Consider the following 17,258-nt stretch of genomic DNA (forward strand, 5'->3'; position numbering starts at 1 on the left):
CGTGGCCTCTCATGTGTTGTTTGAGGTACTCTGCCTACAACCAGCAGCAAGAAAGCAAGGTCAGAAAGGCAAAAATCCAGAATTCAAACTCAAAGAGGTGAGAAAGAACCAAGAGGGACTGAGGTCCTGGCACAAGATTCTTTTAAAGACACAAAGGAAAAAGAGAGTGGCTGAAAGAAATCATGGGTCCGCTCAAAGGATGGAAAATAAGAGTTGGGTAAAGGCTGGTTCTGGTAAAGCCAATACCCAAAAGAGCTAAAAGACAACAGGGCAAACACTTCAGCTTCAGCATTTATGTCACAGCATCACCTTAAGAAGGTTTTATATCTCCATTAATAACAGTAGAAAAGTTTAACAAAGTAATACTTTGTACTGGTATTTGATTTTTATTTCCCCACATTCCCTTCCTTTCCTTTCTCCCCCAGTTTGGAAATAATTTCAATTATAATCATGACAACACTCTGTAAATAATTTTAAAGTCTCGTTTCTCTCACTGCTTTGAGTTTCACCAAGGTTTCATTTTGCCCTTACCTGGCTGGTCAGTTTGGACACCTCCTTGGCCAGCTCAATGTCTGGACGTCCCAGCATGGTCACACCCACACCTGCTGCTCCACGCTTCTTATATTCAATCTAATCAAAGAAATAAATCATTTAGGAGTCAGGAAACCCCCTTTTAATTATTCTGCTGGATTTTGTAATTAAATTAATGCTAAAAGATTATACAGAAGCCTTAAAACCACTCACATTGCTGATTAACTTGGCAGCCTGAGTTGCTTTCTTAATATCTGGTCGATCTGCTATAGGTGTGTAGTGGAGTTTGGATTTGGCATCTTTCTTGTATTCAATCTAATCCATGGAAGAAGACAGAGGAGAGAAAATTAATGAGAAAATTAAATTTATTCGTTGGGAATACACCAATTAAGGGCACAGCAACATTGCTGAGAAAGCTCATGGGTTTGTTTTGGGAATCAATTCACAAGGCATGGATCTGGAAATCTGGTTTTGCAAGTTGGCTACAAGTGAAGAAATAAATATGGGAAATTCTGTCTGTATTTGAAAGAATGAAAAAATTATTAGATGTGATTTCCACCAGATTACTTGAAATCCTACAATGGGATTTAAATACAAATCTCTTCTTTCAGTGCAATTTTATATTTGTACATTTATCTTTTAAAATTACACCAGAACATGGAAGCTGGGAGAAAAATCAGAAATCCATAAACTTGGGTTTTTCCAGCTGAATTTGCTACATAACCTACTAAATTAATGGAAAAAGAGGCAAACTTACTGTGCTCTGGTTTTTAGCCACTTCCATGGCATGTTTCACCTCAGGAGGCTCCAGCATGACAGAATAATTGGATTTGCCTTTCTCCTTCACAAATTTCTTCTTGTAGTTTGTCTGTCAAGAACAACAAGGGCCACGTTATGAGTTTTTAATGTCACACGGGGGGAAATGCTACAGAAACTTGGAAAGAAAGCTCCTTGAAACTGCTGTAGGTGGATGAAGAGGAATCACCTCACTCCCAAAACGTCTTTTGGAGTTGGGATAAGAAAATCTGAGCTTTGGAGATGCTGAGCTGAGTGTGAGCTCACCTCGCTGACGTTCTTGGTCACCTCCTTGACGTGGACAGTGTCCCTGGTCTCGGGCAGGGTGGTGAAGGAGCCATGGGGCAGCTGCTTCTTGCTCTGCTCTTTGTACTTGTTCTGCCAGCACAGGGGAAAGCCAGGTCAAAGCCAGCAGCTCCGGGATGGAACTCAATTCCATTAAATGAAGAAGGGAATGAATGTTTTACCTCAGACACCAGAGAGCTGACGTTCTTAGCCAGCAGGATCTGAGGGGTGTCTGGAACAACGTGGTAGGTCCCACGGGCTTTGTTGTGCTTCTCTTTGTATTTTATCTAGCAGGAAGGAAAGATAGCAATTTAAATAATGTGCATTTTGTCTTCTAAAAAGTAATTAGTACAGTCATGTTTGCTTGTTAGTGCAAAACTTTGCAAAAAATCCCATATTTTGACATTTTACCACCTAATCCATACATTCCTATGGCTCTCACTTGGATTTTTTAATATACTGAATACTAATATACTGTTAGTAATTATGAAAGATATTTTGTATTATTATTAAAGGTATTTTGTGCTATTTTCTCTAGACACTTCCATTTAAATATCCATTAAAATAGGAATGCAGAGATGCACCTGAGTGTAAGGTCTAGGGGTGTTCATGCAATGTTAACTTTGAATATTAATTTAATCCATGAACAGTGGCTTCTACAAGACCAAATTTATTCAGTCAATTTTTTAATTAAATAAATCAAATAATGAAGTCAGACTGAGAACAACTGTCCAAAGCTTTGTTGCTAATCCAATTATATTTGCAATAGAACAGTTTAGTAGTGAGTAAAGTGGTAGTAGTGAACTTGGAGAGGAAAGGTGAGTTCAGTGCTTACATCACTGGCCAGGATGGCATTATTGAGGGCTAACACTGTGTTTTTATCATCTGTGACAGAGAGTTTGCACCCCTTGAGGAATTCCCGGTCCAGTTTGTATTCGTACTGCAGGAAGAAAAAAGAAAAGATAAAGTAAGAGAGTCTCTGATCTTCTCCAATGTAAAAAATATTCAGAAGAGGAGAGATGGGGAAATGGAATATTCAGTGTATTTTGATTTTCTTACATCACTCTGCTGCAGAGAGGACTTGGCTGCTTGGACAAAGTCAGGCCTGTCAGCAATCAGGTGCCAGTGGGCTTTGGCTGCTTCATATTTCTTCTTATAATCCAGCTGTGTCCAGGGAAAAACAAACAGGGAGAGTTAATGGGAAACTGGGGACTTTGCACACAACATACAGAGGCCAATTCTCTTTGGCCTGTGAGAAGAGGTAAGAAAATGTATCCACACCAGATTAGGGCTTCTCTGGGCCAGGCACAGCCCAGCCCAGCAGTTTTTCCACTGCTGGGTGGAGAAAGGAACATGAAGGTGGAGAAAGGGATGTGAAGGTGGAGAAAGGAATAAGAAGGACTGAAATGACATCCTGACTTTGGAGAACAGGAGAGTTTCAAATCCTTCCTAATGAAACGGGTGTTGGGCACCAGTAACAAAAAAAGCCACGTCTCCAAGAGCATCATCCCATGGAATTCCTGGCACAGTTGTGTCTCTGCCAGGAAAACAGGGGATAACTGGAAGAATGGGATGTGTGACATGAAAGAACCTCAATGACAACTCACCAGAGTGAGCACTTGAGTGTGAAATAAATAAATTAAAACACACTTTCTTCCAGCAGCGTAAGGATTAGAAGCGATGCCCAAAAAATTTGGTGGAATTTAATTTCTTGTGGAATAATTTCTTGTGGAAAATAATTGCTTGTGGCTTCCACTGCCAGCTCCCTCCAGAATAAAATTAAGCCATGATCAGGACAGAACTCACGTTGCTGTTCAGTTTGTAGGCGTGCCTGGGAGTTTTGATGTGAACTGAATCTGCCACGACGTTGCAGCGCGATTTGCTCCTCTCATACATTTCTTTGTATTTCAGCTGAAGAAAGACAAAGATGTAAAAATGTTTGCAAAGATCATGTCAGCATCAACAAGAAAAGCATCCAAATATTGAAAAACTTAATTAAAATTGCTCCTGTCTGGATAAAATCTTAATAGGAGAAAATGACTGGAGGTGGCACTCCAGGCTCTGGGCTGCTGATGAGGGGGGAATTGGGCACAGCTTTAATTTGATGGTCTGGAAGGCTTTTCCAACCTAAATAATTCTGGGATTCCATGAAAAATAAATTCTGTTGATACAACTTGGTATCAAGCACCTGCCTGAAGGAGGGTTTTCTCCAGCAGCACTTCTCTTTACATAGAAAATGTGGCAGTTTTAACTCACCATGAGGCACAGACTAAGATTAAACAAAATCTATTGATGACCAGTAATTCTGAATATTTCTAGATTTTTGCAGCCGAAAGCAATCCTTTGAAGAACCTTATTTTCTGATAGTTACACTAACTGAAAACTCCTTCAGAGAATCTCAGCACTCAGTTTGGAGCTTAAAAATATCCTTCAATTCACATCTCTGTCTCTCAATGGTACACTTTAGTATCTGGATAAAAATTATTATTTTTTTCTCCTGGATTTACTAATTATGTAGAAATCCATGGAGCATCTGGATGAGATTCAGGTTACTTATTCTGACAGTACTACACTGAATTTCAGAAGTTTCAGTATCCTCACTTATGGATACCTAATGAAACAAAAAACAGAGAGAAAGGGTAGGAGAGGAATTAGGAGCAGGAGTCCTAAATTCTTTATTATTCTATCCACTCCCTCCTCCTTTCTCTCTCCATCTTACTTTTCTGTTGCCTCAGAATTAAAACATATTTATTTTAGAACAGAACATTCACCTTACATATTCACAGTATCCATACAAGAAATTAATAAACACAGCAATACATGAAATACTTTATTTAAGCCTCAAAAAAAAAAAAGCCTCTAGACGAAGAAAATCTAGGAAAAAGCCTCACAAAAGTAATGATTTAGAGACCACTTCCAGCTTATGGCTTTTATTTCTAGTGAGGGGTGGTTTGTCCCAGCAAAAAAATCTTCCAAGAGCTCCAAAAGAAAATTCTATGTAAGAATTCCTGAAAACCTGGGTTTGGAAAGAGCACTGAATGCAGATAGAGTTTTCCAGGCCAATACGGTCTAAGAAGGTGATGATTTTCACTGACAGCGTCACACAGGAGTTACAAACATTGGCTGCCAAGTTAAAAAGTGAATTTGGGTGTTTGTGTTGGCACAGAGGTTTCACTCACGTCACTGATCCTGTCCTTGACCTTGCGCACGTGCAGCAGCATCGGCGTGTCCTGGATGGTGGTGTAGCCCTTGGGCTTGGCTTTGTTGTACTCCAGCTTGTAAATAATCTGAAGGGACAAATTGGGGTTTGGGTTATTTCTTGGAATCCGTGGTGTCAGCTGGGAATTCCCTGGGGGTGACTGTCCCATTCCAAAGGATCCGCACTTACGTCACTGATCTGCTTGTTGACCTTTGTGGTCCGCAAATACTCTGGAGTATCCAGAACTGTGGTGTATTTGTCTTTCTTCTTCTCATAGTCCTTCTTGTACTGAATCTGGAGATGGGGAAAAGCTCTAAGTTAATACACAGAGCAGGACAAATCCTCCTCCAGAGGTGGGATTATATCTATGGGTGAAATTGCAAAACCCTCCCACAAAGCCAAAGAAAGCAGAGCATGCACCATGAGCTGAATTGCAAATCCTTTCCTTGCCCAGGAGGCTGCCTGTTTGTTTGCCTGATTCATTTTATCATTATTTCAAGCTAAAATCTCAAGGACTGAGCTAAAACAATCAATCCTTGCAGACCAGAGACTTTTGAATTTCATAATGGACAAAATTTCATTTTTAAATAGTCATATATGTTGAAATTTGGACTTGGTGATCTTGGAGGTCTTTTCCAACCTTAATGATTCTGTGATCAGAGTGAAGAGAAACGTAAATCATCTCACACAGCAGGAGTTAAAAACATTACCAAATATATCCCAATGCTAGGATATTTTCAAGGCTTTGGCAGCAGGATTTGTGCCTTGGTAATGATTTTCTTAAAGATCAGCTTGCCCTGCTCAGGTTTCTAAACCTTTTTTCACAGAGTTCACCAAGTGAGAACAGGTTCACCAAGGATGGGAATTCATTGTAGGCAGCCCCAAGGCAGCTGGAAAAGGTTAGAATACATTTTTAAAAAAATAATTTTCATGCTTTACCCTTTATCAGAAAATAAACCCATGCATTTGAAATGGAGCAGACAAAATATGAAAAAATATGAACAGACAAAATATGAAAAATGATAAACAAGTAATCAATGGTAACACGGTGTGAACTCGGGGGGACATGCAGGTCAGACACTTTTTTTTTTAATTCAAACATACTCAAAGTTACCTGCAAGGAGTTTTTAGTGGAAGAATATAAATCCACAGAAAAATGGAACACAAATGTCTGAAAGACCTTCAGTAATTTATTACTGAAGACTGTCACTATTGGCACCGGCAATAACAAAGAATTACAATTCCCTCTGACAGAATTGTTTTCCTCTGCTGCATTTCCAGTCTATCATTTATATTCCAGTTCATGATCAGGAATGATTTTCCCCCTGCAAAGGGTGAGCTGACTGCCAGCAGCTGTGATTTCAGAGCAGAAATAACTGTTCTCTGTCTGACACCATTCTGGGCACAGTGGGAGATGAATGTTGGAATCTCCCTGGCAAATCCATCATGTCCTTCCTGAATTAAGGAACTGGGGTTATCAAAGGTGGCCAGGCCAAGAAATGGTGTCAGAATGAGAACTGAGTTAGGGAAATACCAGGAAGAGCTAACATCCAATATCTGAAATGTATGGAAAATTGCTTTTTCTATACAAATATGTGAAATTGATACCAATTGTTTATAATGAAAGGAGAAAACGGGGACAAGCTCAGAGTGAGCTGAGCCATGTCCAAGTGACAGCAAATATTGTTTCAGATATTCTGTTTTATTTTACCACAGCCAGCATTAAGCCCATGGAGGAAGCTTTGGGGTCTGAAGTCCATGGAAATAGAGGGAGCAGTAAATTTGCCAAGTCCAAGCAGCTACAGTGGGATCTAAGGTGTCCTAGAGCAGCAGCTCTGCAGATTACCTGGCTCCACAGATATGTGTTGTAGAGTGCTGTCAGCATGTCTGGCCTCAGAATTTCATTGCATCCGTTCTGCAGGAGCATCTTGGCAAAGGATTTATAGCTTTTCTGTCCATGCAAATGGCAACCAAGGACAAGAGAGACACATGAACAACATGAACAATGACACAGCTCTAGATCCCAGGCACTTGGAGAGTGGAGAGATTTAGGCAAGGTGCTGTATGTATTCAGCCACATGTGCATACAATTCACATCTGGATAATTAACACTGCCAAGGGTAAATATTAACAAGTTTTCCTATTCTCACTTTAAGGAAGCTATGAATTTTTGGGGGGAGAGGAGAGTAAATTAGAGATTAAGGCAAATATGTCCCTGTTGCTTTATCTAGAAATGAGTAAGAAGAAAAGAGAGGTAACAAAACAACAAATGCTTGATTCTGCATTTAAGACCTCTCCAGTGGCTTCAGGAGGGATGGGATTCCTGATGTCCATTGATGCACAATAATGGAAGTACATACAGGACAGATGGACAGAGCAGCTCACACAAAAAGTGCCTCCTTTTTGGGTGGCAGGATGGAGATGGAATGAAGAGTGAAGAAACATGACAAGAATCACAGGGCTGTGACAGTGCTGGGAGTGAGGGGGGCACTCAGAGGTGCTGCAGTGCCCCCACAGTACCTGACTGCTCAGGGTGCTGCCCCACTTGGCCAGCAGGTTCCTGGGATCATCCACAATAACGCTGTACCTATCTTTGAGCTTCTCATAGGCTGCTTTATATAATTTCTGCTCAGAATAGCACATACAGTGTAACAAGAGAGGGTTAAGATACAGAGAGATCACTGGTGTAACCTCTTTACAGGCTGGGGTTGAAGGGCATGTCCAAAAGAGAAAAATACATTAAGAAAAAACAAAAACAAAAACAAAAAAACAACAAAAAAACCCTCACAATCAAACAAACAAAAAAATTTAAAATAACAAAAAAACTCAAAAAAAACAACCAAAAAAACCCAAACAAAAAAAAACCAAACCAAAAAAAAACACAAAAAAATCCCACAAAAAGCCCCCAAAAAACCATCAAAAAAACCCCAAAGAAAAAAACACAAAAATCCCCAACAAAAAGCCAAAACCAAAACAAAATTCCCAAAAATAAACAAAAAAAAACCCAAAAATCCCCCCAAAAACAAAAAACGCCAAACAAACAAAATACTGAAACAAAAAGAAACCCAAAAACCAAACCAAACCAAAAAACAAACCAAAGCAAAAAAAACCCAAAGAACTACCATACAAAAAAGAAGAGGGAGAGAGGGAGAATATTTCCAAATGGTAATTGCATTTCTACATTGCCTCTGGAAGGCCTACAGGTTAAGGATGCCTCTATTCCACCCCTTCACTAAGCAATTTTATGACTGATTTTCTCCATGAAAAGCAACTGCAGAAACAGCTCTGTGTTGTAGATTCCTGAGTTGAGTCCAAAGAGAACACAATGAGATGTTATTAAAAAAACATCACTTATATAACAGAAGATATTTAGGTAAGCATTTCAATATATGGAGCTCCTGTTGATAAAATTTCACCTGTTTATGTTTCTGATTGCAATTTTTCATTATTTACACTATGAACAATTATAAGACTGAACAATCTTCATAAAAATTCTGGTATTTGTTGTGAAACAGCTTCTCTTACCTAGAACAGGTAATACAGTAATAAACTTCCTGACAGGTAATGATATAACACAATGGCTGGTGAAAAGAATGAAATATTAAGATATAAACCTAAATATCTGCTTCTTTACTGAAAAGCATCAGATTTTGATGGGCTGTTCCAACTCTAAGCTGATTGGAAATCACCTTGAACGTGGTGTTTTCCATGGAATTCCTCCTGCCAGGAGAAATTTGAATTTTAAACCCAGGGGCGTTCATTAATTATTAGGTTGTGACAATTGTTTCTTTAGCACTACAGGAAGAAAATAAGAAAAATTTGAGTTGTAGAGTGGAAAAATTCCAGGCAAAATCACTGAAATTAAACGAGTTGTGGAAACTTCAGACATAATTCTGTCTTCCTAACACCAATAAAGATTTTGTCAATGTTTTAGGAAAGCACTTGGAATTCTGTCCACATCTTTTTGAGATGGAAACCAACACTCAGGGTTACTGTACCAGCAGCATTATTTAAATCAGCAAAGGAGAAGTTCCTTTGCCATGAAAAATTCATGAACAGGGGCGGGGATTTCACTTTCTAGGCTCTGCAAACCTGATCTGTCCTAACACCCAGAATAACAACAACCTTGTCTTTCATGACTTTAGTCTGATCTCAAAGCATCCTTAAGCCTGATTATAAGGAAGGAAAACCTTCAAGTCTGTATTTACTCACAGAGCAACTCCTTAAGGCTGAGCCTACAGAAATCTTTACTTACCATATCTGTCAGCTGAGTTGCATATTTAAAATGTTCATTGCTTGGAGAGTCAGCCACGTACTTGAACTTGGACTTGGTCTTCTCAAAATCCTCCTTGTACTTACACTGCAGCCAAAGAAAATCAAACACACAAAACCCAGCCCATGTTAGCCCAAACAAGGGTAAGGCAATGAAAATGTGATTTTAGAGAGAACTTGTGGCAAAAAAAAAATTGGTGGAATTATTGCATTTGTGGGTTAACTTTTCTACCAACAACAAATAGTTGTAAATGGACAGCAAATGTCCAAAACCATTCAGCAAGAATTCAGTGTGTCACTCACCCCACTGTAGAGCACTTTATTCTTCTCTGCCAGGACAAAACTTGGAGTATCCCACACATAGCAGCCAGTGCCTTTGAGCCATTCCAGGTCTTCCTTGTATTTAACCTTTAAAAAAGGAGTAAAAACCTCAGTTTTAAGCAGATAATCAGTGCTGAAATGAACCTCAGCACAAGGTGTGGCAAAGAGAGTTACATCCATTATAAAATAGATTAGTTTATCTTATTTTTGTGATGGACTCAGTTTATTCACACACATAATCTGTCATTAGCTGTCGCAGTTCCTGTGTGAATTAAAAATAAGGTACAGGTAAGGGGTTATTATGTATGTACAAATATGTACAATTAAATTGTTGTTACAGGGCTAAACAAATTTAAGCAAATGCAAAGGAAATTAATTAAGACTGTCTGTTAATTTGACAAGGGGCTGTGCTGCAGTTTTAGCCATCAGATTCTGTCAGTTCCCTGGACAAATTGCAAATCACTGAAATCCTTCAGTTGCTTTCCGTTTGTTGGGAAAGGAGGTTTGGGCTCATTTTGGAGACCACTTTGAACGTTCATTCTGGGCCATGCAGGAGCTGCTGGGACTCACATCACTGATGGCATCCGTGACCAGGCGGTGGTGGAAGTGCTCAGGGCGGTCTGGGATGGATCTCCAGATCCCCAGCTGGCTCATGTAATTCTCCTTATACTTCACCTACAGAGTAAGTGGAAGAATTAAGTAAAACAATCCAAGAGAACACTCCAGACAACACAAAAGTTTTAGTTTTTTTCCCCCTGAAACAGCAGAACTAAAAGAGTGGAAATGAGATTAACTTGTAACACCAACAGAAACCAATATTCCAGAGAAAGAGAGAAATCAACACTGATAATGCTGATTTTTTCCCTAATTATTTGACATATTGAAACAGAACAAAAGGCTAAGTGGCCTATTTTGGGTTATTAAGTGTCAAACACTAATTAGGAATGAAGATGTACATACACTGCTGATGTCATCCGTGACCTTCCTGTGGTAGACAATGTTCAGAGCATCCTTCACTGTGTGGTATTTGCCCTTGGTGTTCTCAAAGGTTTCTTTGTAGCGCAGCTGGGAAGAAAAAAAAACACACAAAAGAAGGGATTAATGTGCCAGGGACTGTTTCAGTTAAATTTCTCACTCCTCAGGAATGATATCCAGAGATATGTTGCTGTCTGACATCCCAATGCCATCCCTGAGGAATTTTAGGAGGCTGCAATTGCCTACAATCAGCCGTAATTTCACTGAGACTTGTGGTGAAAAGGACTGGGAATTTCATCCAATTCCCTTTCAGACTGAGGAACAAACACCCCTGCATCACAGGAGTGCTCTCTAGAATAGTACAGGTGCCACTTCTGGCATAGAAATCTTCCCTGCCCTCCTCTAGAAGAAAGCAGGAAGATCATCCCAGACTTTCTCCGAGGAGAAATTCCCACGTGCAGAAGAGCTGGGATGCTTCTTGGCAGTATTTAAAAATCATTCTTAGAGCAGTAAGATTAATTAAACCCTAGAAAAAAGCACCAGCCCTGCACATGTCCTTTCACATCTCACTGGTTCTGAAATACATGGAAAAGCTCTCATAGATGAGCATTTTTAAATTGCCTTAAATCACAAATAACTATTCCACGCTTGAAAAAATCAATTTCATCTTAACAACCTCCTGTGCAGCAGCTCAGGTAATTTTTCTCTCTAATCTACTTCTGAATTTAAAAAATGAACACATTCCCAGTGACAGGGCAGTTTACTTCTAACACAAAACTGAGATGAAAAAGCTGATAAAAGTTATTTTATCCGGGCCCCAGCATCAATCACTTCACTCCAGCCTGCTCTATTTGGAGACTTGATGTGTAAACAAATTATTTTAAATCTGGTTTTACTTTGCTGTAGAGCCACATTTCAGTGCAATGGGAAATGAAAATGAATTATAAAAATTGGAAGAGGAAAAAAGGCATTGCAGTAGAATCAAATCAAAACTTAATAATGTTCCCTAATTTCAAATGTAAATGGACATGCAAACAAGGGGACTTCCTTGGTGGGGGACACTGAGATATTCTGTGCTTTGCATGTTTGCTTCCCACCGACTTTTCCTGTTCTTTCCATGGAGAATGCAAGGAAAGCAGCAGGGGGATGTTGCTGGAGCACTCACATCACTGGCATTCAGGTAGGCTCTCTTGGCTCTGATCAGCACTGGGGTGTCAGGGACAGGGGTGTATTTGTCCTTCATCTTCTCGTACTGGGTTTTGTACTTTTTCTAAGAGAGACAGCAAGAGGGAAGAGTCATCATTGCAATTTTAGAAGCATTTGCCAACCTGCAAGAAAAAGCTTGTCTTACGAAATCCTAAACCACATTTTCAGAATGTTTTATTTCACCACAACTTACAAAGGAAATGTGGAATATAAGAAAGCGAAAACTAAATGAAGGCACAGATTCGAACCTTGAAATTACCACTAGAATTAGAAATAAAACTCCTGAAGAGTTCAGCAGAGTGGCAGCAAATTAGAAAACAAGATTTTACCTCACTGATCATGTCCTTGACACTCCTGGCATGTGCAAAGGCTTGAGTCTGACCATCAGCATGATGGTGGGGTCTCTCCTTTGTGGCAAGTTCCACGTACAAGTACTGCAGCAAGAAGAAAATAATCAAAAAAACCCACACTTCTACTAAATTCTCTGAAATTCCACTAAAGCCTCTGAAAAACAGCTGTAAATTCACAATATAAACATGACCACCAATTTCTAGGAATTCTACAATGCTTGGAAAAGGCCTGGAAAGCTTTTGCTGTACTTTAACAATATATTAAGAAGGATTCCCTGATTGACTTTCATATCAGCACAATTTTTTCACCTGGCTCTGTATTTTTTGTCCTGTCTTGGCTCTTATGAAGTCAGGTGTATCAAGGACGGATGTGTATTTTGTCTTCAGCTCATTGCCTGCAGCTCTGTAAACCAGCTGGAAAAAGATAGATCCTGGAATTATTTCTTCTGCAATTGTTTAGAAGCTGCACAATCACAGCTTTGCATTTATAACATCTCATCTATTCCAGTAAAAAAACACAGGGAGGGGTTAATTACAGCTACACAATTGGGCAGAAATAATGGAATTTACCTCACTCAGATGGGTTTTTAGCTCCTGCACTGCTCTGTATCCAGGAGTATCCAACACCACCTGGACTTTAGGCCACATTTTCTTGGCAGTATTTGTGTAGATATAATTAGACTGGAAAGGAAAAGCAGCATTAATAAAGGAAATTTTACAGCGCAACCCAACAGTGCTCTGAAACAACAGATTGGCTACACAGCACAAAATTCTCTCATTCTTTGCTCATTTTCATCTGTTTCACTTCACAGAAATAAATCCATTGCTGTCCTGCTCAGTTCCCAGGGGAAAACTCTTACCCAGAGCTTTCGGAGCTCGCGGGCACGGACCATGTCAGGAGTGTCATAGAGGAAGCAGCCCAAGCCCTGCAGCCACCTCAGGTCCTCTTTGTATTTAATCTAGGGGAGAAATTCAAATCAATGCTCAACCTTCGGGATCAGTTCAACCTCCAGTCCTTCAAGGCAGTGAGAAAGCCTTTTCTTTGTTACAGAACAGAAAGGAAGAGAGAGAAACCCAACCCCACTCCCAGCAGAGGGGTTTGGACCTCACTTACGTCACTGCTGATGTCCCCAGCGTAGCGACAGTGCAGCACGTGAGGGGTGTAGGGCAGGGAGATCAGGTGGCCCTGCATCCTGAAGAAATCTGACTTGTAGATCAGCTGGAATACAAGGAACAAAACAGCATTTCAACTCTTTGGTCAGGGGATAACGTCAGTTTCCTCAGTTGTTCTGTTAGGAAGGCACCTACATCGCTGACAGCCTCCTGGGTGGCTTTGACTTGGCGGATTTCAGGCGTGTCAGGGGTGGTGTGAATCTTGTCCTTGTTCTTGTGGTAGGTTGCCCTGTACAGCCTCTGTCACAAGAGACAACATTCTGCACTTGAACACAGCTCAAAACCTTGAGATGGCAAAGAAGTTCAGCACAGCGCAAGCACTTCTTACACAAATTACTGTTTTCTCCCCAGGCAAAGACTTCCCATTAATTTTCCCATTAAAATTCCCATTTCCCATAAAATTCCCATTTTCCCATTTTAGTTTTCAATAAATTCTGGAAATCTCAGACTCTAATCCTAAAAACATGTAAATACATATACTTAATTTTCATGCCATTAAAGCCAATGATCAAAGAAGTGAGCAAATATATATAAAACCTAAAACTATTGCAACCCAAAAATTTTATACAGATACAATAATTTCTATTCAACTTTAATCACAGCTAATAAAATCAGGCTGCAGTTATATATTCACGTAACAGTTTCAGCCTGGATCAATGATCCCTCACCATTCTTGATGGAATAAATAATTAAAACAGCTTCTAAGAAGAGGGATCCAACAACTCAGCAGTCAATGTACTCTCATTATGAACATTTTGGGCACTGCAAATACAACTGAAAGCAAATACATATATTTACTGTACCTCGTTAATGGCTTGATTGACTTTCCTCACATTTTCAAAGCCAACATCTTTAGGTCCCAGAGTGTAGCCCTTGGCTTTCATGTGTTCATAGGCTTCTTTGTATTTCAGCTGTAAGAAGTACAAAACCACACAGAAACTAAATTTGATTATGATTCTGGCTACACTGCAGCTCTGACAGCAATTTATGCTCTATAAAGAGAAAGATTTTAAGAGATAAACAAGTGAGATGTAGCTGTATCACAGTTAAATACACCACGAGTCATAATTATTTCTCCCTTTATCAAACGGCCCCAAATTAATAATATAATAAATTTTTCTTGCATCTAATAAGGTATTTGCATAATGCTGAGGAAATTTCTGTTTTGACAGTAAATGGCCAAGCTGAGAGTCCCTTATCTGGGGCTGCTGATCATTGCCACGGTGTAGAAGGATGATTTGGGAGGATTTAGACCCCGACTTACATCGCTGCCGATGTACTGGACGTGTTTGGCATGCTGGAAGTTGGGAGTGTCCGTGGGAAGGCTGTACCCCGTGGGCAGAGCATTCACACCAGCCCAGCGATACAAATTCTGCAAGAGCAGAGAGAAAGACTTTGTACAACTGTCAGCAATACTTGAGGGGAAAATCCCTCCATCCTGGAAACCTCTCCATCACAACAGGCAAAAGATTTCCCCCTTGCCTGGGGGGAAAACACATTAAAATGCATTTTTATAGCTTGAATGAAGATATTTTCCCATTTTCATTTCAGAGCAGCTTCACCTGAAAAGCTAAAAGCAGACAATTTGGTTTTTCAGTATCACAAACTCTGTGAAGCCCCAAGTTTTGTGCTTACCTCACTCTGTATTTTGTTTGCATTGTACGCCCTCTCCAGATCCACTGTTTTATCAGTGGAGATCATCTTGCCTTGGACATTCTTCTTGTAATCCCCACGATAGACAGCCTGGGAAAGAGAAAAAGTCATATTTGTCACATTCTCTTACAGTATGTTTTGTTTGCATACAATGGGAATTGCTCCTAAAAAAACTGGATTAAAGTTTTTTGGCTCCAGGCAATTAATGATTTTAGTGATTGTGTCTACAATGAGGTGTAGGTAAACAACAATTATTAAAATTACATTATTAAAAACGCATTAAAAGTCCCATTTCTAAAGCTGGTGAGGTAACAGCATTTGGCTGGGAGGTGAGAGAAACACTTACTTCACTTAAATTCAAGGCACTGATCACATTCTGGACATAGACAGGAGTGTCCGTGACCACAGTGAAGTCCTTCTTCATTTTTTCTGCCTTAGATTTGTACTTAATCTGCAGAGAGAAAGCAAGAGCTCTAATTACTAGCGCTAGTAATTCTTAATTTAATTTATTGTATAATCATATTTACTATACTTACTATGTATTTCATCCCTGAGCTATTTTATTAGTGAACCAGCATTGAAACAGAAAGCATATTGGAACTATGGCTTGTTATTTAATGAGTCCTTCAATCAACAAGGATAAATAACATTTATTCCATTACACCTGGAGTGGAGTAAAGCCACAGTGGAGTGAAAAAGAAGACTAAGAAGCAAACTCAGGGCTATCCACTCACATCACTGCGAAGGTCATAGGCTTGCTTGGCATGGAGGATTTCAGGAGTGTCCCAGACAAAGCAGCCAATGCCTTTCAGCCAGTTCAGATCATCCTTGTAGATCACCTAAGGAAGCAGAGAAGGAACCTGTAAGAATTCCATCAGGCTCTAATCCCTTATTTCTAAATCACTCCAAAACACAACTGTCAAATGATGGCAAGGAAGGTTTCTACTACTTTCTTTTTTTTTTTCCTTGATTGTTTGTTTGAGAAAATCAAAACAATTCCTTCAGGAATATAAATAATTTTTGATCAATTTGCTTCAATTTGGGCAATAAATTAAAAATCCAATGATTAAAAAAAAAAAAAAAACAACCAAAAACACCTGCTCATCCTACTGGGCTCTGATTTACTGCTAGATCCTACTCCTGGGCTGACCTGCCCAAGGCAAGTGTGTAGAAACTTTGTCCAGCCAGGATTTCCTCAGACTTCCAAAGTTTCCATGCCTCACGCAACCAAATAAAGGACAGTTTACAGACAGGGTAGAACTGTAATGCTATGACCCAAGTGTCTACACTATTAACACTGAAATTACTGAAACTGCTGCACAGAGATTGTGGACTCCCCATCCCTGGAAGTGTCCAAGACCACGTTGGACAGGGCTTGGAGCAACCTGGGCTAGTGGAAGGTGTTCCATGGCAGGGAGTGGAACTGGATGAGCTTTAAGGTCCTTTCCAACCCAAACCACTCTGTGATTTTCTGATTCTATTCAAATAAGCCCCATCTCAGTTACCCAATTATTGCCAAGTGTCACAAAAATTAAGTCAATGGTAACTTCAGAGCGCTCCAGCCGACATGATTGCTAAATCATTTCCTCCAACAGAGCACAAATGAAGGAACATTCTCAAAAGTGAGCCAGGCACAAGTGATTTGGGGACTTACATCACTGACTTGGTCGGTGACTCTTCTCACGTGGGTGTTGACCTGCAGGTCTGGCAGGCACAGCCAGTTGTGGAGCCGCGTGCGGTAATCGACCTCGCTGATCTTCTTCTGGGCATCCTTGGCTGAGATGATGTCCACCATGTCTGGCACAATGTGCACCTTGGCTTTGGTCTTCTCATAGGCTTCTTTGTACAGGCGCTGTGGAGTTAAAGCAATGCTTAATAAAGCTGGGTTGATGAATTTGGAGGAAATCATTGCGATTTTCATGGGATGTCAGTGGGACAGCGATCACTTCGGCCATGACTAAAATTTACATCTGGCCTGCTCTAAAAATACTTTGTGGAACCTCAACAAGGGAGGTAAAATGTGATTTGTTCAATTTTCATTGTGCTGGTGAGTTAAAGGAAGGCAGATGATGATTTTACCCATATTACAGTAAAGGTTTGCCCATGCGGGCAATGCAGTAATTCAGTTAAAACTTACATTTATGGTTGTATTCTAGAATTTAGCAAATACTGCACTCAGCCAAGTGCACATGGGAATGGGATTTGTGGATCAAGGCATGGGGATTCCTTGAGTTCCTGCTTCTGAGATGAGCATGGCTTTATCAGGAAAACACACATCCAGAACCAACACTTACATCAATGTTGAGCTTCCCAACTCTGAGGCACCTTTCTGTGTTGGGATCATCCTCAACACCTCTGGGGAGGGTGTACAGGGCTTTGAACTTGTCATATTCCTCACGGTACTTGACCTGAGACAAGCAAAGAAATGCAACAATTAACTGACTCCCATGAGTCACTTGTGGGTTTGGAACAAAATTCATCAGCATTAAGCAAAAAGT

The 17,258-nt window shown here is 40.0% G+C and overlaps 1 protein-coding gene across 1 annotated transcript in view; it reads right to left on the reverse strand.

Moving 5' to 3' along the window:
• Positions 1–17,258, reverse strand: part of NEB (nebulin) — a 100,867-nt gene that overhangs the window by 30,004 nt on the left and 53,605 nt on the right. The window contains exons 86-114 of the mRNA XM_066553079.1: positions 17,055–17,168; positions 16,415–16,612; positions 15,495–15,599; positions 15,107–15,211; positions 14,743–14,850; positions 14,372–14,479; positions 13,911–14,018; positions 13,243–13,347; positions 13,049–13,153; positions 12,795–12,893; positions 12,505–12,615; positions 12,244–12,348; positions 11,914–12,018; positions 11,544–11,648; positions 10,364–10,468; positions 9,974–10,078; positions 9,386–9,490; positions 9,066–9,170; positions 7,331–7,435; positions 5,000–5,104; positions 4,791–4,898; positions 3,418–3,522; positions 2,671–2,775; positions 2,447–2,551; positions 1,794–1,898; positions 1,594–1,704; positions 1,289–1,399; positions 745–846; positions 532–630 (exon numbers count right to left, since the gene is read on the reverse strand). Coding sequence (XP_066409176.1) covers positions 532–630; positions 745–846; positions 1,289–1,399; positions 1,594–1,704; positions 1,794–1,898; positions 2,447–2,551; positions 2,671–2,775; positions 3,418–3,522; positions 4,791–4,898; positions 5,000–5,104; positions 7,331–7,435; positions 9,066–9,170; positions 9,386–9,490; positions 9,974–10,078; positions 10,364–10,468; positions 11,544–11,648; positions 11,914–12,018; positions 12,244–12,348; positions 12,505–12,615; positions 12,795–12,893; positions 13,049–13,153; positions 13,243–13,347; positions 13,911–14,018; positions 14,372–14,479; positions 14,743–14,850; positions 15,107–15,211; positions 15,495–15,599; positions 16,415–16,612; positions 17,055–17,168 — 3,162 coding nt within the window. The remainder of the gene's footprint in view (positions 1–531; positions 631–744; positions 847–1,288; positions 1,400–1,593; positions 1,705–1,793; positions 1,899–2,446; positions 2,552–2,670; positions 2,776–3,417; positions 3,523–4,790; positions 4,899–4,999; positions 5,105–7,330; positions 7,436–9,065; positions 9,171–9,385; positions 9,491–9,973; positions 10,079–10,363; positions 10,469–11,543; positions 11,649–11,913; positions 12,019–12,243; positions 12,349–12,504; positions 12,616–12,794; positions 12,894–13,048; positions 13,154–13,242; positions 13,348–13,910; positions 14,019–14,371; positions 14,480–14,742; positions 14,851–15,106; positions 15,212–15,494; positions 15,600–16,414; positions 16,613–17,054; positions 17,169–17,258) is intronic.

This window comes from Molothrus aeneus, chromosome 7 (assembly GCF_037042795.1).
Source record: "Molothrus aeneus isolate 106 chromosome 7, BPBGC_Maene_1.0, whole genome shotgun sequence".
Taxonomy (NCBI): Eukaryota; Metazoa; Chordata; class Aves; order Passeriformes; family Icteridae; genus Molothrus; species Molothrus aeneus.